We start from the raw sequence: 24,614 nt of genomic DNA, 5'->3' as shown, positions 1-24,614 counted from the left end.
CCTTTTCTTCTTATCTCGATTTTCAGGTTCTACTATACAGACTTATCGAGGAATTAATTCAATGTATAAATAATAAACAGTCTGAGCAAACATTTACTGAATCTTCCGCATTCAAAGCAGGTGATTCTGTAAAAAAAAAGTTCCTGACAGTCAGGAATTTGATAGAAACTATCAAATAAACACGCGATTATTGTCGTGGCATTTACTCGCCATTTTGCAATTCTATCGAGAAAATTTGTGTTCGTACCAGGTGTGAAATCAGTAAAACAAAAGTTCAGTAATTCATAACTTACTAACATAAACAATCTCAAAAATCTGCACTAAATTAGTTCACTATTTGAACAGCTACAACAGTCCATTTATAATTACCATTAAAATTATAGCAAAAAATGTAGACTGACAATAAACTCACACAAAAAATTGAATGTACAACACATCATTCAAACACCATCTTGCTAATCCGATCGTCCCAAATATCAGCAATGCGAAAAAAATGTTCAATTAATAAAAATCACAGTCAATCCACTCGGTGTTGCTGCTGCGTTAGACAATCGTGAGCGATGGCATGGGAAAAATCCTGCTCAGTGACAAGCGAGCGAACGAAAAAAAAGCACAGATAATAATAATGAAAATAAACACAAATAGGGTACACCAATTATCGAATGGACTTATAACAAGCTCCTAATAATATATAATAAATAAAGTAAACATCCACCACTACCGTAAGGAGACGCGAACGAGACGAAATACAAAAAAAAAACAGAGTGAGACAAGAGCTCCACAAGAAGCTGCAAATGGAAAGTACATTAACACGAACAAAAGCTAAACGAGACGTCCATTCATTGCGCTGGATATCGGCCCAAACGCGCGCGACAGGGACGGAACGAACGGAAACCAGAGCACGAACGAAAAAGATAACACCAGCCTCATAAACATTTAATTCGCTTTTCCCCCTCGTATATAGTGTAAGCTACTTAGCAGTGCTAATAAACGAGAGACGACGAAAAGGGAAGCGACGAAAAAACATAATCTCACTGGCCCGGGCACGAGGAGTAGGTACTTATGCAAAGCTCTCCGCAATGTTCGAATGTGCCGGGGTGAAATATGCAGCTTTGAACGGAAGCCACGCCTACCGAGCTGCACGGTTATTGGCTTACCACTACCACAGCGAAACATGATCCGGGCTGGTATTGGTAAGTTCGACAGCCTGGGTTGCGTGGATAGGTTGCGGAAAGTCGCCCTACCAGTTTTCATTCCGAGTTCAGCGTTCGTTCAGAGTAGTTCTCGTGTGCGTTTCAGTTCCGTGTTCGTTGCTTAGTCTAAACGCCAAGTCTTCTTCTACGTTCCGTGCTCGTGCCGTATATCTGTATTCGGATACTCGCTTAAGTGGTCGAAGAAAGTGGTTGTGAATTAAACCTGGAACAAAAAAAAAAACAAAATACTCGCTAATTGGCCAAACCCGGTGATTGATTGATGATCACGCAATCGTGTGTCCGTGCGAATATAGTTATAGCTAGTTTTTGATATTTTTGACTAACTGAAGCCTTAGTGAGGAAATAAGTCAATCGGTGGGAAAAGTTTTCCGAAGCTGAGAGGCGTGTGCTCAGCTGCAAGACAAGAAGAATTTTATGTGATTTTCGGTGCAAGAAAAAGTTGCAAAATTTCGACCTACAAAATGCCGACGCTTCAACCGCGAATAGGATTTAGTATCGACTCTATAGTTGGGAACAGCACACCCAAATCGCCGCCGCATGCGATTACTAAGGTGGACGGCCCGCAGCGGTCGCCAAGTCCACAGTCCTACTCGGTCCGGTTGAATCGGTTGCAGAGTCTTTCACCACCCCATAACTACAGCATTACGAGACTGCCGGAATCGCCGCAAAGTATTGAATCGCAGAGCCGTCTGGAGACGCTCACGGCCACAAGTCCTGCCCTGCAAGCGAGACTTACCCCAGATGATCCCCGACCCGGCAAGAGACCACGCAGTCCTTCCCCACCGCCATCACCATCCGCTACGCACGCTCTTCCACCCTCCGCGCCAGGACCCATCATCGTGCCAGGACTTCCTGCAGGGCTAATACGGCCGTTTCCAGTGAGTCCACCGCAACAGCAACCACCGCAAAATCCCGACATCAAGACTCTGCCACCGTTCATGCATACACCCGAAATGGTTCAAGCGGCCCACAATCAACACTTCCTGGCTGCTCAGTTCCAAGCTGCAGCTCTGGCTCATGCGCAAGCCGGACAACCCTTTCCACCGCATCCGGCAGCCGCCCATTTGCATAATCACAATCTGCCACCCCGGGACAGCTACCCCTTGTATCCATGGCTACTGAGTCGTCACGGCCGCGGAGTGTTTCCCATCGGATTCCCTGGCAGTAAGTACTAGTCATTAAAACTCCAAATCCATTTAGCTATCATCATTCATCTATCGTGACCAATTCTCTTGCATTGAGTGTGATCCGTTTGCCACTGCAAGTTATCCGGGGATTGATGACCCACTAAAAGCAGCTAATTTTATCACCCCGAAGCATCTCAGTGTAACCGTTTTTAACGACCTATTTAACAAATTAATCGCTCTCGAAATTCGAGCAGCTTATTTCCCGTCGGTCGGCTTTGCGGTGGTTGTCGTGGGCTGATTATTAATTGCTTAATTCTGGTGTATGTTTGTCGAACTCGTTTCACGCCAAATTCTCCCAAGTTTCTTCTTCGGCCACTGGGACAAAAGATTCCCACACCCGACCGCGTCCCCTTACCGTCTGGTGCTTCTTCCTCGCACAGCCATGAGCCATAATTCTCCGATTCAGTCGGGTCGATTTGCCGCACACATGCTGCGCGGTTCGGGTGTTAGCTGGCCCGGAACACAATTCCAGAAGAGGCAAATAAACCAACTCGACAGGACTCTCTGTATAGTTATGTTTAAGTAGCCTATTGTTGGGTTCTTTAGAATAGAAAAGTTTCTTTTTTGTTTGCGCTGGCTTTTATAAGTCACCTTGCACCTACTCCTCGTCCACCTCGGAAGGAATGAGAAATGATGATGATCGGTGCTTAATTGGAAACTGATCGACGGACCTTTTTTTCTGGGCACGGTTTCGTTTTTATTTCTCCGTGCTGCTCGGTTCTTCATCTTAGATGTCATAAAACAGCTTGATTGTGTGGATTTCTGGGAAAATGGTTTGTTTTTATGGGATTCTTTCGTTGTACATTTCGCTGGGAGAGACTTTTATAGGTGCTCGAGCGCTCCGAGCCCCGACAGACAGCCCGGAGGCTGCCAGAGGGCTCCTCTTCGCGCCTGCCGGTGCCGGCACCGTGGCACAGCCCCCTGAATTAGGTCCAATTTCGCCTGACATTTATGTCTGTCGCTTTTGGATATGGATATGTGTGGTGCGGTTTAATTATACGGGCCTAACAATGTTACGATCGGGGCACCTCAAATGTTCGGTTCCGCCCGTTGTGTTCGGCCGGTAGGTGGCTGATTCTTGGCAGCATTATATGATCACTTCATTAGACCCGCTCGTTAGGAGCGGCAAGCCGGGTGCTGCTGCTGTAGAGCGAAAAGGCCGCCGGAACGCCAGGGAACAGAACGCTGGTGTGGTGTTTAAGTTGTTCAACCTTAAACTATCGTCAGCAACTGTAGGACATAAAATGATTTTTTTTTTGCACATAGCCTAATAACTTTCACTTTGGCCTGTTTTGGTGCAACGAAACGAATTCATTACAAAACCTGCCGTTATTTACTAATGAATCTCTTGCGGTGCTAATCGTTTGTTGGTCGCAAAAGCTCGAGCCTTAATCAGTGAATGAGTTATTTATTGAGGCTTAATTCGAACAAGTTTTGATTTAGATTCGCTGGGTTTGAGTATTCAGCGAATGCAATTACGTTAAACGGAACGGAACCCAAGCATGGGAGAACCGATGGCTTCCTCCTGCATACTACCGCATTTCGGGAATGCCTCATAGAATATCATTAATTTTTCAACTAACCTGCAATTATTAATTGTGAAACTGCTAAACCAGCAATAGAGCACCTAATTTAATCAGTTTGCACATTTGGTTTTACCGTGAAACCTTGAAAACGTTCAATTTTTCACATCACTATTTTTTCTCTCTCGGTGTTGTTTATATTTTCGCGCCGGTAGCGACCAGAAGATTTTTCACAAATACCAGCACGTAAGAGTCGCATAGCCACTCAATCTAAGTATACTTTTCTCTTCACACTAATAAACAACGCGATCGTAACTAATTTCCGCGAAAAATTGGCCGAGATGGGCCAAAACTTGTAGCGCCTCGCAAAATACCGGTTTTTGCTTTTTTCTAGTTTCAAGCGTGTGTCAAATCTTGCGCCCGTGTTGTCATCACTGTCAGCAGCAGGCTGCGCTAGCATTTAGAAATGTTCAAATTGTTTTGATTCTGTTGAATTTTATAGCATCAAAAATATTAAAAATTTGGTAACCATGTATTATTAAAAATGATAATATAATGCTTGGATTCCGTCCCGTTTATGTGGTATTATGCCACACTCTGCAGGTTTACGACAGTGTAATATTTCGTTCAGGATTTGAGGTTATAGTATAATGCCCATCAAGATTTTATTTGCAGTGAGTTTTCACATACTTGTTAGTTGGAAAAATTAAATATGTTGATGAAATATAACCTACAATTATTAATAAAAACCGGATATCATACTTTTTCATATATATTTTCTTATCAGTAATCAGTCTGTATAAAATTTCTTACCAGTTGTATTGTTATTAACGTCGAAAACATCCATTTTAGGTGAATATCGCATGTAAAACAGTCTCCTGCAGAGTTGCCAATAAAATTTTCGATGTAACTGGAAAACGGCTGAAAAAAAACTGGATCCCAAATAAATTTAAAAGAAAGCAAAAAAATGATTTCGAGAGCGCTTTTCTGTTATGGGGATTAAATCCAGTTACAGTTTTGAATACAGCAACTAAAGAAATAACTCTTCACAAAAAAAACTCATTTTAATCAGAACTGTTTTGTTTCGGGCTTACATTTTGTTAAAATTATGGACTGTAAAATTTCCTCTAACAGCAAAATTTAAAATTTCGCAATCAATCTATCTCAAAATTTAGAAAATAGAGCTTTTCCATTTACTTTTATCTTTAACAAAAGTATTAACGCAACATTCCCTTACATCAGTGAAGTTTAAATTTCAATTATTTCTGACTTCGCTATCTTTTGGTATCTAATTCTTCTAACAATTTTTCAACTGCTACGCAACAGAAAATAAATAGAAGATTTTTTTATGGTCTGGTAAAATCTCTTTGTTTGGTTTAATCTTAACTATGTCATGCAGTCTTTTATTTGACCGTGTTTCGTGCGAGAAGATAGAATACTGAAAATGCTGTTAAGAATTGTCATAATAATTTATCAATCTACAAAATTTGCGTTTTAAAAATATTTTCGAAAACCAAACCAAAGTGATAGATTGTGGTATTCTAAAATACTTTTTGAATCACAAAACATTCCCCTGCAATCACGAAAACAACACTTTTGAGAAACCAGTTTGCTTGATAGATTTTCACCCGGTGAAGTCACGCATCTGAGTTTGACAGATAGTGGTTTCTTTGTTCACCTTCGGGTGATGCAGTTTTGATCTCAATTGTGACCAAAATGCCTTTTAAATGTTGTTTGTGAGGTGTCGGGCCACTAAGAACATTTATGAATTGAGCAGCATTTTCACTACGCACACGATTGCTTCACCACAAAAAAGTACAAAGTCCAAAGCGTAAACAAAGTTACCACTATCTGTTAGAGAAGAATGATTAAAGATTCATTTCGGAAGTCTATAGCATGGTGTAACGGTATGTAAAAAGCCGAATCGGTCATATTGGAAACAAATTTAATTGCTAAAAGACTTGTTTATGAACAGCCGCAGAAAATTTATTTCGGTGATTGATTCGGTAAAAATATCATTTAGCTGCATTTAAATTGTAAATATGACAGTGCTACATACCTGACTATATATCAATATTTGTGCTTCCTAAAAGCGCCTCACAAGTTAAAACATCGAAAATTGAGATATTTCTTATTCTAATGAGCAAGACAACAGAAATAAACAAACAGAAATTCTGCCTGTTGCATAGAGATAGTTCGTCTCCAATCCTCCGAAGCAAAAAAAAACACTACGCTACTCCGCGCCTACTTTTTGATCAAACTGTAATACCATGCTCTTCTTATGGTCTATAAATCATTGCATGAAACGTCCTAATCTCACTTATTTGACAGTTTCGGAAGGTTTGTTTACATGGTGTTAGAATTTGAAGCATTGAATCGTTTTTTTTTGTTTTTACTAAGATTCTGACCTCTTCCATTACAAAGCGCTACCGTGAAGCTAGTAATAATGAACCCATTTGCAGTGTAGTTGGTCTATCCCGAAAAGCAATAAAACATGTCGGCTCCATCGAAAATAAGCCTAAGTAAGCCAAATTTACCTTACGGAACTGTCAAATGACGGCATCGTACAATGATCTATTGGAAATCATTTTGACAATTATCAAAAACATTATATCAAGAAGACTGGCAACCCTGGATCGATCCCATACAAATGATAAGCGTCAAATCAAACAGCGCACTCCATCAATTAAAGGCGGAAGCTTTTTATGAAAGTGGTGGTAATTACATCGCTACGGAAACGTTTTGTGCGTATGTGATCGAATGATCCTGCCTGTGCATTCGGATGGGATTTGCATCGCCTGCTCTCACACTAGCATGCGTCTGTTCCACTTCCACTCAAAAGATTATGCTGCCAAAACTGTCGCTCGATTTCAGGCAGAGTTCCCAGTTTTCTTGTTATGATGTTTTTGCAGTTAAGTATATTGAAACATGACGTTGCCACACTCGTTCCAGGTTTAGTACTTTGTACAAGATTTGAGAACCCAATTATCGGAAGTGTAGTAATTGATATCGAGCAGGGGGGATTTACTGCTGTCAAAATTCATTTATGTGTGCGTTATCGCAGATCAACTCTGGTCCATTAAGTTTGTTTGTTCATGACGTTTGATGGCGATGAAACATAATCACTTTTAGCCAAATACAAGTTGCTGCCTCAAAATTTCACTACGCAACGTATTATGAATTAAAGTTTTCCGCGATTTCTCGAGTTTTGTTAAAAAAGAATGTTCTAATTCTACTAAATTCAACTTCGATCAAAACGACAAACACCAAAACAATCGGACGCCTTGTTGCCAAATATGTTGGTCACGGTTACACGATATTTGAAAGATATATTCCCCCTGATATCGAGCCCGATAGAATCCGGAAAATCCTGTTAGGTGCGAAAACAAATTTATACAGTTTTTTACGTAGAAGAAAATCCAAAAAAAACAAAGCCCTATGCATAATAACTTCTTCATGAGAAATGCTTGGTCGCCTATTTTGCCATAAATTTTCTTATAAGTTTTGTACTTATAATTTTGTAATTAATTCTAGAAGTAGATTATAGTTATACTTGAAATACTAACATTGCAAGATTGTAAAAAAAAAACTTGTCAGGTTTTTTTTCAACTTTTCAGACGCTGTGAAAAATTTTCGTGAAGCCTTTTCTTGTAGTTTATATTGATTTCAAATTGCTGCAGATTCATCACCTTCACGGCAAATCAGCTTGTCACTACCTTTAGTTTCTTGCGAATATGTTTTGCATTGTTCTAATATCTTCTGACATTTTCTTATACCAGTTTAATACTTTGTCATTGCTCAATTTGCCATAATAGCGATGTTACAAAATTATAACAGTCTTGATTAAATTTCAATCCTGAATAGTGAAAGTAACTTAAAGTGAAATTCCGTGTTCGAAGTTTTCTCAAATTTTGCAAGATATTTTTTTTTTTCCAAAATCAATAAAATTACGTGTAGTAAGCATTTATCGATTATTTGCATAGCTGTCGCATGTATATAGTAGCAATTCGAGCACTATTTATTAGGTGAAAGCTAAGATTTTTACACTCAAAAACGTCAAGTGAAGAGAAACCTAACCTCAAAATTGTATGGAAAAAAAATCCACCGTTCAGTTTCTCCTTAACCATGTCAAAATTATTTTCAAACATATTGCTCTTAGTGGTGAATAATTTCGAAAACTTACAAATCTGCTCCAAACTAGTCTAATTATTTCGCTAGATTTCGCTTGACGCACCATTTTTGTACAAAACCTAATTAAAACTTGTGCGAAGAACGCAATAATTGCTTGAAATAACTGGCATTTCTTGTTCCTCCGCAGTTAGATCGAACCAAGAACGGATCAGAACCCAGTTTACACGTCCTATCCTTTAATAAGTGTAAAAATCCATAATTTATATACTGTACATCAGTTCTCTCTCTTCTAGTAAAAGCTTAGTAGACACCATCATAATTGCTGTTATGATTTTGCATTAGATTAGATTAGAATTAGTGCTTGCATAAATTTCTCTTTCCAACTATTTTCAAACATCAGGTTGAGTTAGCTCCAACAGTTTTCTATCTATTTAGAGTTTAGAGTATAGAATAAACTTCCAAATTACTCTACTCGAGTTGAAAAATATTGACTGGTTTTAAGCTTCACTTAGCAACTCTGAATCAGTTAAGAACGGTGTTCGTAGACGTCAAAAAATGAGTAGAAGTCCGTTCCCCGTCCGGGTTCCCTTCATGTAACTTTTTTCTGAGTAACGTCGCATATAACGACGCCCAATTTGAATGTGATATTGATGTGCTTTTTTTAATTGTGTACGCCACAGAAGGCATCATAATTGTTAGTTTTTATCACCAGGTATATAATTATTGATGATTACTTAGTATCGTTCATTGCTCATGGCGGATTCTATTCAGTACTGAAACTGAGCTGTACCCAGAAAATGAGTAATATCGTACGCAAGTTTTGAGTTATAATCACTTATTTTTGAAGACGTCTAGTGTCACGCAATTTTGAGTATTTGTGGAGTTATTCAGTTCTAGAGTTGTTCAACTTTTCACGAAACTGCGTCAAATGTTACTCATTTCAAAGTTAATTTTCACGAGTGTGCTGATTCGCAAATGGCAGATATTTTTCTTTTCAACTGAGATAACAGTGAATTCACCCTGCTCTTCAGTCTTTTCTGAAACTGTGTAGCAAACATCATGAAGAACTACTGTACAATATTTCTTTACCCACATAAAAACGCCCTTAGTCAGCTAAGAAGTTGTTCAATACTATGACTGTCTGGCAACACTACTATACAAAGTGGTGAAATGGCATTATACAAAGTGGTGAAATGGCACAACAAGAGCTGCTTGACATGACCTGTCGTTAGCTTATCTCCTATCTACTAACTTAGTGATAGAATAATTGCTTTTCTATTAGAATGACCTTTGGAAATTAGATTATCACCCAGTGAGATGACATAATTTCACAACAATTTCTACAGCCTCTCTTTGCCATGGGCAAATAAAATCACTGTTGACAGCTGGCGCTGCAGTTAAAATGCTGGTGATGATGATTTGCGAGCATCATTTTACTAATCAGGATTTGCAATGAGTTATCATCGGTTCAAACTTAAAAAAAAAATCAACCCAAACACGCCATAAACCACCCAGCTCCTGTACGAACATAACCTCAAATAATAAACAAAAACGGGATCTTGACAGTAATCATTGTACTGCTGCATTGTTATTGACTTTGAGAACTTCCATTTGATGCAAGTCTCGCCAAAAAAAACCGTTTTCTATATATCACAGAGTTGGTTAAAAATTTAATCTAATATTTACATCTTTACATCTGTGCTAATAGGTGAATTATATCATAGCTACGTGGAATACATTTGCGTTCCAGTTCACAGCACAAAACCAAGTGCTTTGCACTTCAGTTTGCTATGTCATGCAAACCGAAATCAATCTTCTTACACTCAGATTTCAATTCTTTTTTACGTCAAATGCCAAAACACGTTAAATACCGTGGATTCCAGTGACATTCGATAAGGATCGAAATAATGATTGGGCTCGTTTATTGGCATTTTTATGTATAGTGTGTTAGGGATTCACGTGCGAATTATTTTCAGTATGGTAGTTCCAAAATTCAAATGCAGAGTCGCATAGTCCTGATTAGTTTTGCGTTAAACCGCCAAAAGCCGCATTCATTTGAGTGATATTATGAAATCTTTTACATTTAATCATTGATTCAATGAAAAACAAGAGGTTTCAATGGAAAGTTTTCATGTCAGTGTGACCTCGACCATTACATAACCGAAATAATCTCGACTAAATTAATTTAACACAACTACTAATGTTTTCATTAATTTCTTAAAATTACGACAAAAAAACGAATAAAATTAAGTAACACTGATAAACCTTTCCATCTGGCAAAAAAAGTTAGTTTTGCTGCAGAGGTCTGCAGGAGAAATAAATAAATAAACGGCCATTTCGATCACGGTAGCACCCTTCATCGCGAAGAATCCTAATTAAAAGTGCCAGTGTGAGCCGAAGCGCTTTTCCTCCGCAGCAGCAGCAGTCACTATGCAGCCATAAAAAGCCCATTTATCGCTAATTTATCACTTGCGCTGCAATCGATCGAAACGATCGACCAACGATGATTAACGCCCCGCGTGGAAGGTCTCTAGCAGAAGCGGCCAGTAGGACCACTAGCCTCCAGTAGTAAGCAGCATGTGTCTGCGCCTTCTCGCGCTCACTCTCTCTCCATCAAAACTGCCCGCGGGACGTTCAGGACGAAGAACACGTATCCGCAGCGCGCATTTTTAACGACTCTGGTCTGGCGATAATTTATGCTCCTTCTGCCATTACCCCGACCGATTAGTGTAGTGCGTAGAAAGAAGCCATTGTATGCTGGATGAAGTGCGACTTCCGTTAATTTTTTGTGTTTTTGTCAGGCACATCATGAAATCCTCCGAGAGTTTCTCTTGTTCGGTTTTGCCGTAAAGATGCTAATGCGCAAGAATTTTAAGTACGCAATTACGTACGAAACAACGTAATTGCGTCACGTCGACGCCATTGAACGAACCCGGCCGACCGACTCCTCGGAGATTATTCGGGAACAGGGTGGCATCCAAAACCAAATTTTCCTCGAAGTCAGGCTCCGTTAGTGGGCCGTGCAGCTTCCTCGGGCAACCATCAGCAATGTTATGATCGCGTGATGGGCAATACTTCGCCCAGTAAGGCCCGTCCATCATAAGCTTGTTAGTAAATTATCACATCGCGCAAAAAGTAAACTCATAAACATTAGGACATAATGGAGGTGAGCGTAGCAAATCGTGAAGATGTGATTATATCCTCCACCGTTCTTCGGTCGCCGTTCGCAGCATCCACAGCCTGCCGGGGCGCGAATCCTTTCCGACCCAGACAGGACCCGGACGAAAAGAATGCGGTTGAAATTTGAATTGTGGCCGAGGGGTGTGCAAATTACCTTGTGCTCTGCGTCTCACATTTTCGCAACCTTCCGCCGCTCGGTAGTTATTACTCAGCGCAGCGCATGAAATCGGCCTGTTCTCACATTCCTTCGGCCCATTCACCGTCGGCCGAGAGCTGCTCAGGGTCCGGTGGGTTTATCACCTCCTTGAGCTGGATGGAAGAGCAAAACTCCACAGGGCTCGGCAGATTTAACAATTCATAACATATTTGACTGCAGCATAAATTATATGATTTAGTATTTTAATTTGGGCAGATTTTACAAGAAATGACGAGCCCAACAAGCGCGAATAAGTCGATGAAAAGCCCACGAGAAATGGGCAGACTGTTGCGAAAACAAATGGGCGAGCCTCGCGCAAGTCTTCGAAAATGAATGGCCCCGACGGTTGCAGGAGAAAAGGAAAATACTTAAAACAAAATCACCTCGTGGCGATGATATAAATTAATAAGTTTTTATATAAGGTTTCTGCTTCCTCTTTCGCGTGCTGTCCGTCCGGATTGGGGAGACCCCGCAACGTCTCGTTGCTCCGCATGTTCTACACGAGTGATTCGACGCTTCTGATAAAACATGGACCGGAGGACAGGTCGGAGCGAGGAAATGTTTGTTGATATACATATAAAAATTACAAACACACATCACCCGGGCCCCAGAGTGAAGGGTGAAAATGTTCTTAATGCTTAATATATGCTGCTGAAGCAGCAGCAGCAGAGAACAAATGCAGCTCGCGTTGAACGAGTTAATCTTCGTTCTGCCGTCCCAGACGAGCGATGGAATCTACCAGATTAATTTCTTAGCACAGGGCTTTCCAATTTAGCAACTAATTACTCATTAATCAGGCACTCGTTGCACCGAAACCGATATAGCAGTCGAAGTCGACGCTATTTTTTTTTTTTTTGTTACTCGTGCACGCTTTTGATGCCTTTGCACACGATGCAATACAATCGAAGCATATTTAGCATAGTGACGGCGGAAAAGCCTGGTGCCCCCGACGACGATCCGTCATAGGTTATTACACGCGCTTTTAATCGTATCTCCCAACCCGATGCCATGGGTAAAGCCATGGCGAAGCGAGCAGACCATAGCGAAATCAATCATTTTCCACTGTGGCGCTGCTGAGTGTTTATTTTCTCGTAATTAACCTGACATGTTTTGTATGCACGAGCAACATGCGATCAACGGTGCCGCTGCCACCGGGGGCTTACACACTTAGTTGAAAGTTTTGAGCCACTGACTTTTCGGTTATCAACTCAACATGTTACAGCAGTAGAAGAATAATATAGAAGAAACTAATTTTCAGCATTTGCTGTGAAAGTGCTGAATTGTGGTGGGTAAAACCATTCAGCTGAACAGGTTTAGAGTGTAGATTTGCTTGAATAAGTCAGAATTAGCTCCCTATTCGAGCGCGTGGCTACGGACTTGTCAGCCGGAGTCGAATGACAGCTCGATCCCACCCACTCAGTCCGATCGTCGCAGATCCACCACCACTACTACCAGTCCCGCCTCACCGATTGACACTGACAGTATTGGTTGGTCATTACGCGCTCTGACTAGTGACTGGGTGGTGAAATTAAGTAAATTCAATTGTGTTTCTGATGTTAGTAACTACTTCAAACGCTTCGCTTCCGTAATAAGCAAGCCTAATTATCTCGAATCTTGCGTACATTCCGTCATTAGCGAAGAATGTAAGAAACACCATATTATATAGAACAACGAGGGATAGTTTGCTGATGTGTAGCGCCGCCATGATTTAGTTTACGCATCAAATTCCGAGGGGTTTCATCGGCTTTTTGCTACACATTCACGCATACAGTCTTAGCAAAAATATAATATGTAGAGACTGGAATCCTGCGAATATTTACTGACTCAATAAATAGCACAAAATTAAAAAATGCAAATAAACAATACACGTTCGAGTCGAAGAGCTGGCAACAAGGCCAACTAAGTGTTGTGAATGTTCTGGTTCAACGTAAAATTTTAGTAATAAGGCGGTTTCCCGCGGAATAGTAATGGTGTAATTAGTGAAACCGAAAAGTTCAGGCTCCCCAAAATAGCTAGAAAAGTGAAGAACCTACGGACCGCTCTGGGCAGAATAAATATCGTTATATATCAGAAATTTTTGTTTGTCACTTGAACCAGCCACAAAACTCACCGACCGATAAGGAAAATTAGATACGCTCGTAGCGCCACCGGCGTTCACTGGCGGGTAAACGAATTAGCTGCCATGAAAAAGTCGGGCAGATTCGAATCCGTATACTAATGGGGAGGAATTTCTTTATTTCATACTCAACGAGCTGGTTAGATATGGAAAGAGGGAAGAAGGAGAAGTTGGTAAGATCGTTCTAAACTATAATAGAGACATCAAAGCTCATATGATCGAGTAATATTGAATACGAACCACTAATGCAAATTAGTCCGGAAGTGTGAATGCAATGTTATGTCCAATAGATATAACAACGTATTCTTGCGGGGCTTAGTGTTTATGAAGGTGATCTCGAAATGTACGTGTATTTCCAGGCATTTTTGAAATAGGTCGTTGAATGAACACCAGAGCTGTCACCTTCCATCTCCAGGGCTAAAAATATTTGCATATATGGCGGGCGTCGTACACAAATTATATAACGCATGAAGGGGGGAGGGGGGTTGAGTCAGCGTTACTAATTGTTACTGGGGGGAGGGGGTAGTAGAGACAGTTACGTAACTGTGATGTTTGCTCGAAATTGAAAATTCCGGAGGGGGGTCAGGCTGATCAGCGTTACATAATTTTAGGGGGGAGTCATGAGGAGGTCTGAGATCTAGATTTTTAGCGTTACGTAATTTGTGTACGACGCCTATATATTACGTGAAAAATGATAACATTAAAATATATATCAGCTTCAATTAGAAATAGATGCAGGTAGGTTTTTTTTTTTCATCGCAGCAGAATGAACGGAGCGCCAAAGGGCATTCCGGGCGGCAAGGGCAGCATTTAAAAGAAAAATAAAGCTGAGCAAAATGAGCAGCTTCAAAAAACTGAGTCGGAACGCTTATGCCAACCCTTGGGGTGAAGCGTACCGAATCGTGATGTCGAGGGTCAAAGGGCCAATGACAGCTATGGACCAAAGCCCAGAAAAGTTTTTCAACGGTTGTTGAGGGACTTTTTCCGACACATAACCCAGTGACTTGAACGACTACACCTTACGGCGAAGAAGATGGAAGTGACGCCGATGGGCCGCAAAATTGAAGACTTGAAGAGCTCCTGAGTGTGGCGAACAAACTGAAGACGAATTCCAGATGAAATTTCCGATGCAGCTTTGAAAACTGCGATCCAAGCACTTCCGGACATGTTCAGAAAGGTGATGCAGAAATTTCTGGCGGAAGGTCACTTTCTGGCCAGATGGAAAAAGCAGAAGTTAGTGCTGTTGCCGAAACCGGGTTAGCCACTAGAGGATCCAGTATAGTACAAGTCAATTTGTCCGCTGGATACAGCTGGTAAGCTCTTGGAGAGGATTATCCTCAACAGGCTAACGCAGTATACGGACGGAGAACGAGGCCTGTCGGAAAGGCAATTTGGATTCCAGAAAGGCAAATCTGCAGTTGACGCTGTCCGTACGGTGCTTGAGATAACCGAAAAGGTGTCCAAACAGAAGCAGAGAGGTAATCGTTATTGTACTGTAGTTACAATCGACGTCAAGAACGCCTTTAACAGTACCAGCTGGGAGCCATCGTCGAGTCGCTATACAGAATGCCAGACTATATGTGTAAGATCTTAAGTAGTTACTTCCATAACCGGGTCCTGGTGTACGATGAACGGCGACAAAGTCATACTTCCGAAGCGCGCGCCCAAGTATATAAGAGTAGTGATCGACGACCGACTAAACTTTAATAGTCACGTCGACTATACCTGAGAGAAGGCAGCAAAGACCGTCAACGCGGTAGCCATGATCATGTCAAATAGCTACGGTCCTAGCAGTAGTAAGTGGCTTCTACTGGCTAGTGTATCATCTTCAATACTGCGATATTGAGGTCCAGCCAGGCTTGGGGCATTAAAAACTAATAGGAATCAGACGAAACTCTGCAGTGTGATCAGTGTGGTGCAGTGTGCGTATCGAAATATTTTGTCGGAGGCAGTATGTGTCATAGCTGGGATGATGCCAATCGATATCACCCTGACGGAAGACAGCAAGTATTGCCACCGAAGAAACACCAAAGGAGTTCGAAAGACCGTTGCCGTTGGACGCACTTTCGACATGGATGAACAGAAAACATGGCGAGGTGAACTTTTACCTGACACAGTTTCTGTCCGGTCACGGTTGCTTACGGCACTACCTGCATCAATTCTGGCATGCAACGACTCCTTTTTGCGCGGTATGTGGGGATGTTGAAGAAACTCCGAAGCATGTGATTTTTCAATGCCCATGATTCCAAGCGGTAAGAGCGGAAATCTCAACGCTTAATGTTGAGAATATAGTAGCACAAATGTGTAAAGACCGGAATACTTGGAATGCCATCAACAGTGCAGTATCACAAATCAAGCTAGAGGTGTAAGCTAGAGATGCACGCGAAAGAGAAGTACAAGGGTAAAGCCTCCTCCTGAAGTAGTCGCTTAATAGTGGTCCCGGGGGAATCGAGGCAAACTAAGAGTAAGGACACATACATCGGACATACGTAACACTCAGAAAGAAATCTCCCAAAAAGTTGGTACGAAATGAACTACTCGAATTGGGTTGTTTAGCTTTCCACGGATTCCGGATTTTTATATATCAGCTAAAAGAGTGTAATTTTATGAACAAAACGTGATTTTTAAAAATTGAATATCACTCCAAATTCGCTACAATGACATTTGGATAATGGGCGAACTGTCATTGTAGCGATTTCGAGCAGATATCGAGCAGTTTTAGTTCGTGATTTAAAAATTGAAAGACAGCGATAGAAAATTTGTAATAATCACGTTTGGCTTAGAAAATGAAGCTCTTTCAGATGACACAAAAAACTGATATAGCTAAACAACCCAATTAGTTCCACCCTGGGAGGGAGAAACGGATACGAAGAATGAGCTGTCATCGACTGTGAATTTGAACCAAGGAAAAAAAAGCATTTTTTTGCGATGAGTATTGTTATAACTGATACCTTTCAGTTGCTCGAAAAAATATTCATCGCAAACAGTTTTTGCATTCATTGTCGTTTCAAAAAATATTTTGATTTATTTTTAAGTAAAATAATAAATTTCATAAGCTTTCAGTAATAATCATGCTAGCGTACTTCGATTATTAAACTTGCGCTTCTCTGGATTTAAGGCTTTGGTTACAATTTCGAATATAGACCTTCCTATCTACGCTAGTATTAGTGGTCGATTTCACTGATACAAGTTTTATTTTTGGTTGCAAATAATCAACACGCTGATGGTAACAAAAAATTTCCTCCTGCACCGAACTTTTATTCAAGTTGTAAGCCGATTTTTAATGTTATTTCATGTTGTTTTCCACTAAAACAAAGTTTGTTAAAACAGGTAACACTAATGAACTAGAATTAAGAAGTGAAATATTTTTCGAAATTGAATATCAGCTGATTTTTTGGTTGAAAACAAATCGATTTTATAAGGATACACGACTAAGCCTGTATTGGTGAGATCTGGCGTAGAAAGCTCTATACTTCACTACGGTCGAACTCAAAAACTCTGAAAAAACTTTTATACAACGGCTAATTGAAAAAAACACAGACTCGAAAAATTAGTCTATAAAAATTTGCACATTATTCGCGTTGAAAAAGATTTTGAAGGCTGTTCGCACTTATGTGGGCTCTCATATGTAATTGTCAAAATGTGCGTGATGACAAAAGCAAACATATTTCCTTCCATATTTTTCGCACGCAAAAACCAAACAAATATCAGCAACACCGTCAACGCGAATTCCTGATGTTACTAAAAACTTCGTTTGAGTCATGCATGCGTTGCAGCAAGAAGATAGTTACACGCTATCAAAAAATGATGCATGTGCGTGTTCTCTGTTTTGAGTGTAGTATTCGTTTCTCCCTCCCAGGTTCCACCCTCTGAATAAAATCACTGTTTCAATAGTTTATGAAGGCAGTGTACCTGCGCAGCCCTACATTTGTTTCGTTCCCACTCGAAAAATGTTGCACGAAACAACAACAAACTACAGGCCAGGCTTTTGAAGCTTCACCTCCTTACTATGAAAAAAACAACACACACTTTTGACCCGGATTTGTATGTGACTCTAGATTGTTCCCTATCATATTCAAACGAGGTTCAAACATTTTAGGACGTTTTATTTTTCGTTATATTTTCAACTGAAAAAAAAAATATTTTTTTCACGCGGTCCCATACAAATTTGGAACGCATTTCCCGTGTAAAAAAGACCTTAGAGTACAATGAAGTGGATAACCACGAGGGGCACGACATGAACCATTGCTAGGAGGTGATCTGAGTAAGGTTGAAACTTTAAACGGTGTACAGAAAACGGCAATTATTGAGGCAAATTTTTAGCTAATATTTCATCCTTAACATTCTAGCAACTAAAACGAATAGCTGTAGTAACGCATGATTTTTCGTTCGTACTGCAAAGTGCAATCAATTGATTGCAACATTTATTCTGTACGAACAGTATCTAAGCATTACTTTATTTACTTTGTTCAATTGGAGCCCAATTTGACAGTTCATTTGATGTTTTTTGTTTGTATTTTTAGCACCGTTTTTATTCGGAGCTACTATTGAGTAACTTCGGAACACTGCTTATTTTCTGTTCACATTCTGGAATAGTAATTTCTGCTTATTAGCGTCCATTAACTCTCTCTGTCTCTCATGCCAAGAAATTAGTATTCTGCGCTGATTTTCGTCTAGTACGCACACAGATACGTGCAGATGGCTTAGCGGAGCAAAGAGTGTCCCGGAAATGTAACAGTTTTTTGATTCGGGATCAGACGCTGTTCCAGGGCCGATAAAGCCGCCCCCTTCACACAAAAGACATTTTTTCCAGGTCCATAAAATTTCTAACTTTTCTCCAGAACCCTGTTATCCACAACCGGTAGCCTTAGTCACTAGTGTAATCTTACGCACCCGCTAGAGCAGTCGATCTTCGCCACTCCACATACCATGCTGGAGTGGAATTTTAATTGCTCCATGGTGGAAAAAAGCAGAGCCTCCACATCACTCCGCCGCATTCGTCGGGTAGTAACTTTCAAAGTTTTTAATTCTTCTATTCGATGCGCTTTCATGAGCCCCCCTTCCTCTTTCGTCTATACCTAACCTGTACAGCCCAGCAAGTCAAGTCAAGCCTGCGGCACTTAATTGAATTGAATTATCTAAATGAAGTAAACTTTGTTCGCCTACCCGCACCTTCGAAGCCCACGGTTAGTGCTCCTTTCTTCGCGCTGCGTGATTGGAAAATGGCGAGAAAAAAATCAGCCCGGACTTACCCCGCCGCGTGTTGCCTTTGCCTTCCAGCCGGCACGAACCGCGACCAGACCAGACCAGACCAGAGGGAAACCGACGGAAAACCGAAATGATTATTTTAATTGAATTAACGTTTGAGCCGTGTCCTGAAAGCGCTAGTTTGCGATCCCGCACAGCGACGGCGCTTCAACGCGAGGGGACTTAATTGTAATGAATGTAATTGTAATGAGCGTGTAAACTGATGATTGCGAAAATAAGCACAGGGCCACTCGAATGGCCAGTTCACTAGCCTTTCAACTAAAGCAACTTACAACTCTGCTTCTGCTGTTGTATTAATGTTTTTAAATTTGCTAAAAAGTATTGTTTCATATTAATATCTATAGGAATGAATCATTCGATGTTAGTAGCTACTTAACACGTGTCAAGATATCAATTCACACATCGAAGCGCCGCTGTTGTTTGAACAAATCAACGAAGGCTGTAAGCTATTATGAAAATGAACTCCCATTAAGAATCATTTACTCGGGCGGGTTTGCAACTGTGATCGGCAGGTGATCGGCCGTGTATGAGAAACATGAGTATAGGCATTCGTGTGTCTGTTCGCGTCATCCACGGTAGTGAAGCTTCACCGATGCCATATATCATTAATTAGCCGCTTTCGCTCGGTTTTAGCGGGTCATACCCAATGGAATATAGAAAGGTACGGAGATGGTTTGAGTCTCGGGTTTAAAGGGCTTCTTTTTTGTTAACAGTGATGACGTAGAAGTCGAAAAACAATGCCCAAAAATCAATGTTCGGTACATTTTTTTCAAGAAATTTTCACAAGTTATGACAGTTTACGGCTGAAAACGCCTACCTGTGTCGTTAAACAATGCAGAACACAATTCTAAATGGCATTTTCGTGTTTTTAGAGATCTACGTCACAACCCCAACACGTGCTTCTGTTTACCTCTTTTTCGTTACTAATACAGACAAATGTCTTCTTCTTCCTCACCTTTGTATACCTCTTTCTGTCATACCGGGCTCGAGACCACGTACCTACATGTACACACCACTTTTGTTACTTGTCTGGTTGCGTGCATGGAAGCCTGTACACTTATTCAACACTCTACTAAAACAGAAGCAACACAGCGGCAGCAGTTCCAGCCGTACAATATATTTGTCGTAAATGGTCTGTAATTATTTAATTACGGCACCTTCTCGTCCTTGTCACGAGTGGAAGCGACGAGAAGGGTGACGATTTCGAATATCATTTTTAACTATAATTACAACGTTCCGCCATGTTTTCACATTGGCCTTCGGCCTTTCATCAAAAGCCTTTGGGCCCATTGACAGTAACGCTTTTTAGCCTATCTTATCATCCTAGCCGAAACAGTGACATTTTCGATCATGTAACGCGCACACCAAAACTAACCGATTTTGTGTCTTTTGTTTCCGCAGACTACCTCATTCCGTTCCGAAAGTCGAAACGGGTCCGGACCGCGTTTTCGCCCTCGCAGCTGCTGAAACTGGAACACGCCTTTGAAAGTAACCACTACGTGGTTGGAGCGGAGCGCAAGCAGCTTGCCCAGAATCTCAACCTCTCGGAAACTCAGGTAATTATTATTACACATATTTCTGCAAGCCGTGATTTGCTGCAATTAGACTTCCCCCCTGAAATTGTGATGGCTTGATTTAATAGTTATTTGTTGCGTGAACCAACTAAAAGGGTAAACAGTGCGAGTGAACGTTATATTTTGCTGTTCACTTGCGCCTTTTTGTTACTGCACGCCAAATAATGTTTATGTCATGCGATTAGTAGGCGAATTGATTTACAGATGTCGCTTTTTACGCGGGGGATGCATTCCAAATTTGTATGGGCCCGCGTAAAAAACGACTTTTTTGAGTTGCAAATATAACAAAGAAAACCGTCCGAAAACGTTCAAATCTCGTTTGAATATGATAGTGGCCAATCTAGAGACCAAAATGCAATATTTTAAATTTTGAGTATTTACACCAAAAATTGTGATTTCTTTTGAAAACTGATATATGATCACTCGTGGCCTAAAACGGAAAACGTGATTGAAATGAGGTCGATATCTTGTACCGTTTTTGAATTATAGAGGAAAGCAACCCGCGTAAAAAAAACCGCGTAAAAAGCGACCTTACTGTACTGGTTGACAATTTACGAACCGATAATGGAGAATGGAAAATGTTTCCGTTAAAATTTGTTTTCTTAGACAGATTACGACAACGCAGGTAACACACATTCATTAGAACTCACGAACGAACCGTTTTTTCGCACTATAAGTCTCAGCTGATTTCATGAATCATGAAAACAAATCGCTTTTACACGGCTATACAATCAAGATTGTCTTAGTGAGATTTGCAGGGAATATAGATAGCGTAGTAGTTTTTCAAATTAAAATCAATTAAAATGGAGATGCAATCTAACCATCTGCGTAGAATTGATTCAATGGTGACTGTATTAGACTTCGAGATTGGCAACCAGGACTAAACTTGACGCAAACTTTTGCGTTTTCTCGCAAATGCAGTTAAGTAGGAAATATGCGAACTGATACACTAGTTGTGCTAAGTTCATGAATGAGGGACGTGCTCTTGATATCGTGGCGAGAGCTTAATTGCAATGATCACAAAAAAACATTAACTAGCTGAAAGCCAAGAGATTAGTGGCCATCTTGTAATTCTAGTTAGCTCTAGTCATAAATGGTTAGATATGACAGCACTATTGTGTAGAAACGATTGAAAGGGTTTTTACTAAATAGCATATGGTAGCATTGTAGAAATTCTATCTTTACTTCAAAATTTGTAATTTGAAGTACCTTTAGTTAAATGTTGAGGTACACGAAAATAATGTTCCACCAGAGAATTTCATAGCAAAGAAAAGAATAAAAAACTCATTTGTCCACTCTTCTCATGCTTCATTCTGTAATAACAGTTTATTATTTTTATGAACCTTTCATAATTCTGTTCATTGATAATACCTAGAAGGTCGATCCAACAATTACAGAATACAAATTACGCACTTAGCACTACCACAGATAACAGATATCCAAGCTAGAACAAAAAACTCCAGAAATCGTGTGTAAGATTTCAAATTTTTACTCGTTTGGAATGCTACCGACATCTTTCTGCAACTTGCGACTTTAACCATTTTAGTGATGGCAGCGCTGGATTATAGTCAAAGCTGCCAGACGAATGAAAATTTTCACAGATTATAGAGTCGCTGTTTTTGCAACGATATAACACTGTTTTTGTGAGGTTTGTGTATTTTTTTTTTCATATCAACACTTAAACATACAAATTTATCGCAAATATAAACTGGGATTGGTTGAAATTGTCGATTATGTACAAATAACGACTGTTCAAAAAAAAAAACGGCAACTCTGCTTATTCCAATAGTATCGATAAGAGCTGGAAAAAAATCGATTTTATCGAATCATTGACCACTAAGTGTTCTTAGTGCCACCTTACTGTGTATTGCGACATGCTAAAAAACCGTTGCGTCTTTTTACACATGAAGCAAAAATAGCTTGGATGTCTGTTATCTGTGGTGCTACTAATTGCTAACTTGCTAGCTGAATAATCCAACGTCGCTAATTGTTAACCGGTAACAGCTGGAATAAATGAGGCAGACATCAAAAGCAATGTAAACATCTGAAAGAGACTGAGAATTTTGAAAACAAGATCATATACACTAAACTTTTAGCTATTCCTAAAAAGTTAGACAGCTAAACGCTAATTCGTTAATTAAAGATATTGCTACTAATTATGGCCCACTACTTCTTTAACTCATTGAAGACCGCCATAGTTGTTATTTCGTAATTCGACGTAATTCATTCGAACATCATCGTTGAATTAAAACCTTGAAGGCCTCATCAATTCCTTCCAAACAATAATTATGTTAGCTGCTCACAGCAACAAAGACAACATAATTCAAAATATCAGTAATTATAGTATCTCTCTATTAACAAGAAACACAAAAAAACCTTCAATTGTAAGAGTCAACGAAAATTCCCCACGGCAATAACAGGGAACGTGCAAAATTGATCCCAATTTCGAAGCTCCATAATTATATTGTTTTCCGCTTTCGGCGTAAAATTGCAACATCACCATCTTTTTTCCCGGCGCCCCTTCGTAGGTAGGGATGCTTGACAAGCGCACTGACAGTTATGGCATGATAGCGTTACCGCATCGCTCAAAATCAAGATGGCCGGATTCTAATGGGACTCTTTCCACGTGTAATTTCCTCTCTAATTTATTAAACCGGAAAAATCACAGCTTCGAAGTTATTCCTATCAAACCCTTTCAAATACACACAATCAAATAAATCACTCCCGAATGAGAAAAAAAAATCTTCGTAAAATTGTCACCACTTTGTTATACAAATTTGAAGCCTGCACAGCACGAGGCGGAGTTTTCTCCCGTCCCTCATAAAAACGACTTTCAACCCCTCTCAGCTCTATGCAATCTTTCTACTGGCAAATCATATTCTAACGACAGTTTTCCGCTTTTTCCTCTCCCCCTCGCAGGTTAAGGTGTGGTTCCAGAATCGGCGCACCAAGCACAAACGCATGCAGCAGGAGGAGGGCAAATCGGGCGAATCGAGCGATCAGAACCGGTCGACCTCGAGTCCGGCGTCCGGCGGAAGCTGCCCGGAAGACGACGAGGATGAGTTCATCGATATGGACGACTGCCCGAGCGACGAGGAGAATATGCATCACAACGGTTGAGAACGCAGAAGGATGCTTCCGTTCATAAGCACATGTGCCAAATAGGACTAGACGAAGAATGAAGAAGAGAGAGAAAAAAAAACTATGATGATTGATAGCGGGAGTGCCACATTCCCTTCCCTCCTGCTTCCAGGCGGTTATGGCAGAAAAAGTATTAGCATTTGTTTGCATTCAGGAGCTGCAATTATACCAGTGATCGTTTCTAAATATTGTTTTCCAGCATTACACTAGTAAGGAGAGATTTTATTTTGCTATATTTTTCTAATGGCCGACGTTTTGAGATGTACCGAGATAAACCTACTTGAAGGCGTAGAAACAAATTATGACATGCGTGTAGATAGTGAATTTGCATTAAAAACTGTATATAACGAGTACTTAATAGCTATTTAATAACAGAGGCTTAAATTGACTGTAATTTAATTTTATTTGTGCTCATTTCATACAACGAGGAACGGGACCAGTTCTCGTCGGAGTATTTTAGTTATTTCGTGGCAAGCAGGCATATTATGGATGTAGGTTTTAGTTTACTGTCCAAATGGCACGTTAAGATGATGTATAAATGGAACCGTTTGTAAAGTAACAATTATTACCTGTAGCGTTCGCACACGATTGAAAAGATTCATTTTAATAGCAAAATAATAAATACAATATCATAAATAAGAACCGGACGTTTTACTATGCAATGATGATGCTGTCAGTCCCTCGTACCCTAGGTCTTACACTCTTATGATATCCGACACATACAACAAACCGACTAAAAAAATTGGTAGGTAATTCGGGTTACAAATTAGTGAGGATGCAATAGGCTTCATATGATGTAAGAAGAAATTGAGTTCTATTCAAGTCCCTTTCTTTTTAGATTTTGAATTAACCTCGGACATCGGATTTTAGATTCAGGTCTAAAAATATCCATATTAGGGAATACTTTAACATTTTCTTAAGCTTTACACAGCTTTTAAGAAACCCGAAGCCTACAATTTGGTTTCCCAATAGTGTTAGGGGCCATCTACATTCCACGTGTACCGTTTTGTGATACTCTTGACGCTCTTCTTTCCTTCTGTGGATAACCGGCCATATAAATTCTAAACAATTTGTATGGACTAGT

General features: G+C 40.2%; 1 protein-coding gene across 1 annotated transcript; it reads left to right on the top strand.

Moving 5' to 3' along the window:
* The first annotated feature begins 1,268 nt into the window (after window positions 1–1,268).
* On the top strand, window positions 1,269–24,172 carry LOC129717868 (homeotic protein empty spiracles-like). The gene is made up of 3 exons (XM_055668102.1): window positions 1,269–2,378; window positions 20,217–20,371; window positions 23,309–24,172. The coding sequence occupies exons 1-3, from the start codon at window positions 1,676–1,678 to the stop codon at window positions 23,507–23,509; spliced, it is 1,059 nt and encodes a 352-aa protein (XP_055524077.1). The 5' UTR covers window positions 1,269–1,675; the 3' UTR covers window positions 23,510–24,172.
* Window positions 24,173–24,614: the final 442 nt, after the last annotated feature.

The sequence above is a fragment of the Wyeomyia smithii genome, chromosome 1 (genome assembly GCF_029784165.1).
Source record: "Wyeomyia smithii strain HCP4-BCI-WySm-NY-G18 chromosome 1, ASM2978416v1, whole genome shotgun sequence".
NCBI classification, from domain to species: Eukaryota; Metazoa; Arthropoda; class Insecta; order Diptera; family Culicidae; genus Wyeomyia; species Wyeomyia smithii.
This window is presented reverse-complemented; position numbering and strand designations above follow the sequence as displayed.

Coding starts and splice junctions, on each gene's coding strand:
- LOC129717868 (XM_055668102.1), top strand. CDS start 1,676: ATGCCGACGCTTCAACCGCGAATAGGATTTAGTATCGACTCTATAGTT. Junction 2,379..20,216: donor TCCCATCGGATTCCCTGGCA/GTAAGTACTAGT, acceptor TTGTTTCCGCAG/ACTACCTCATTCCGTTCCGA. Junction 20,372..23,308: donor TCAACCTCTCGGAAACTCAG/GTAATTATTATT, acceptor TCCCCCTCGCAG/GTTAAGGTGTGGTTCCAGAA.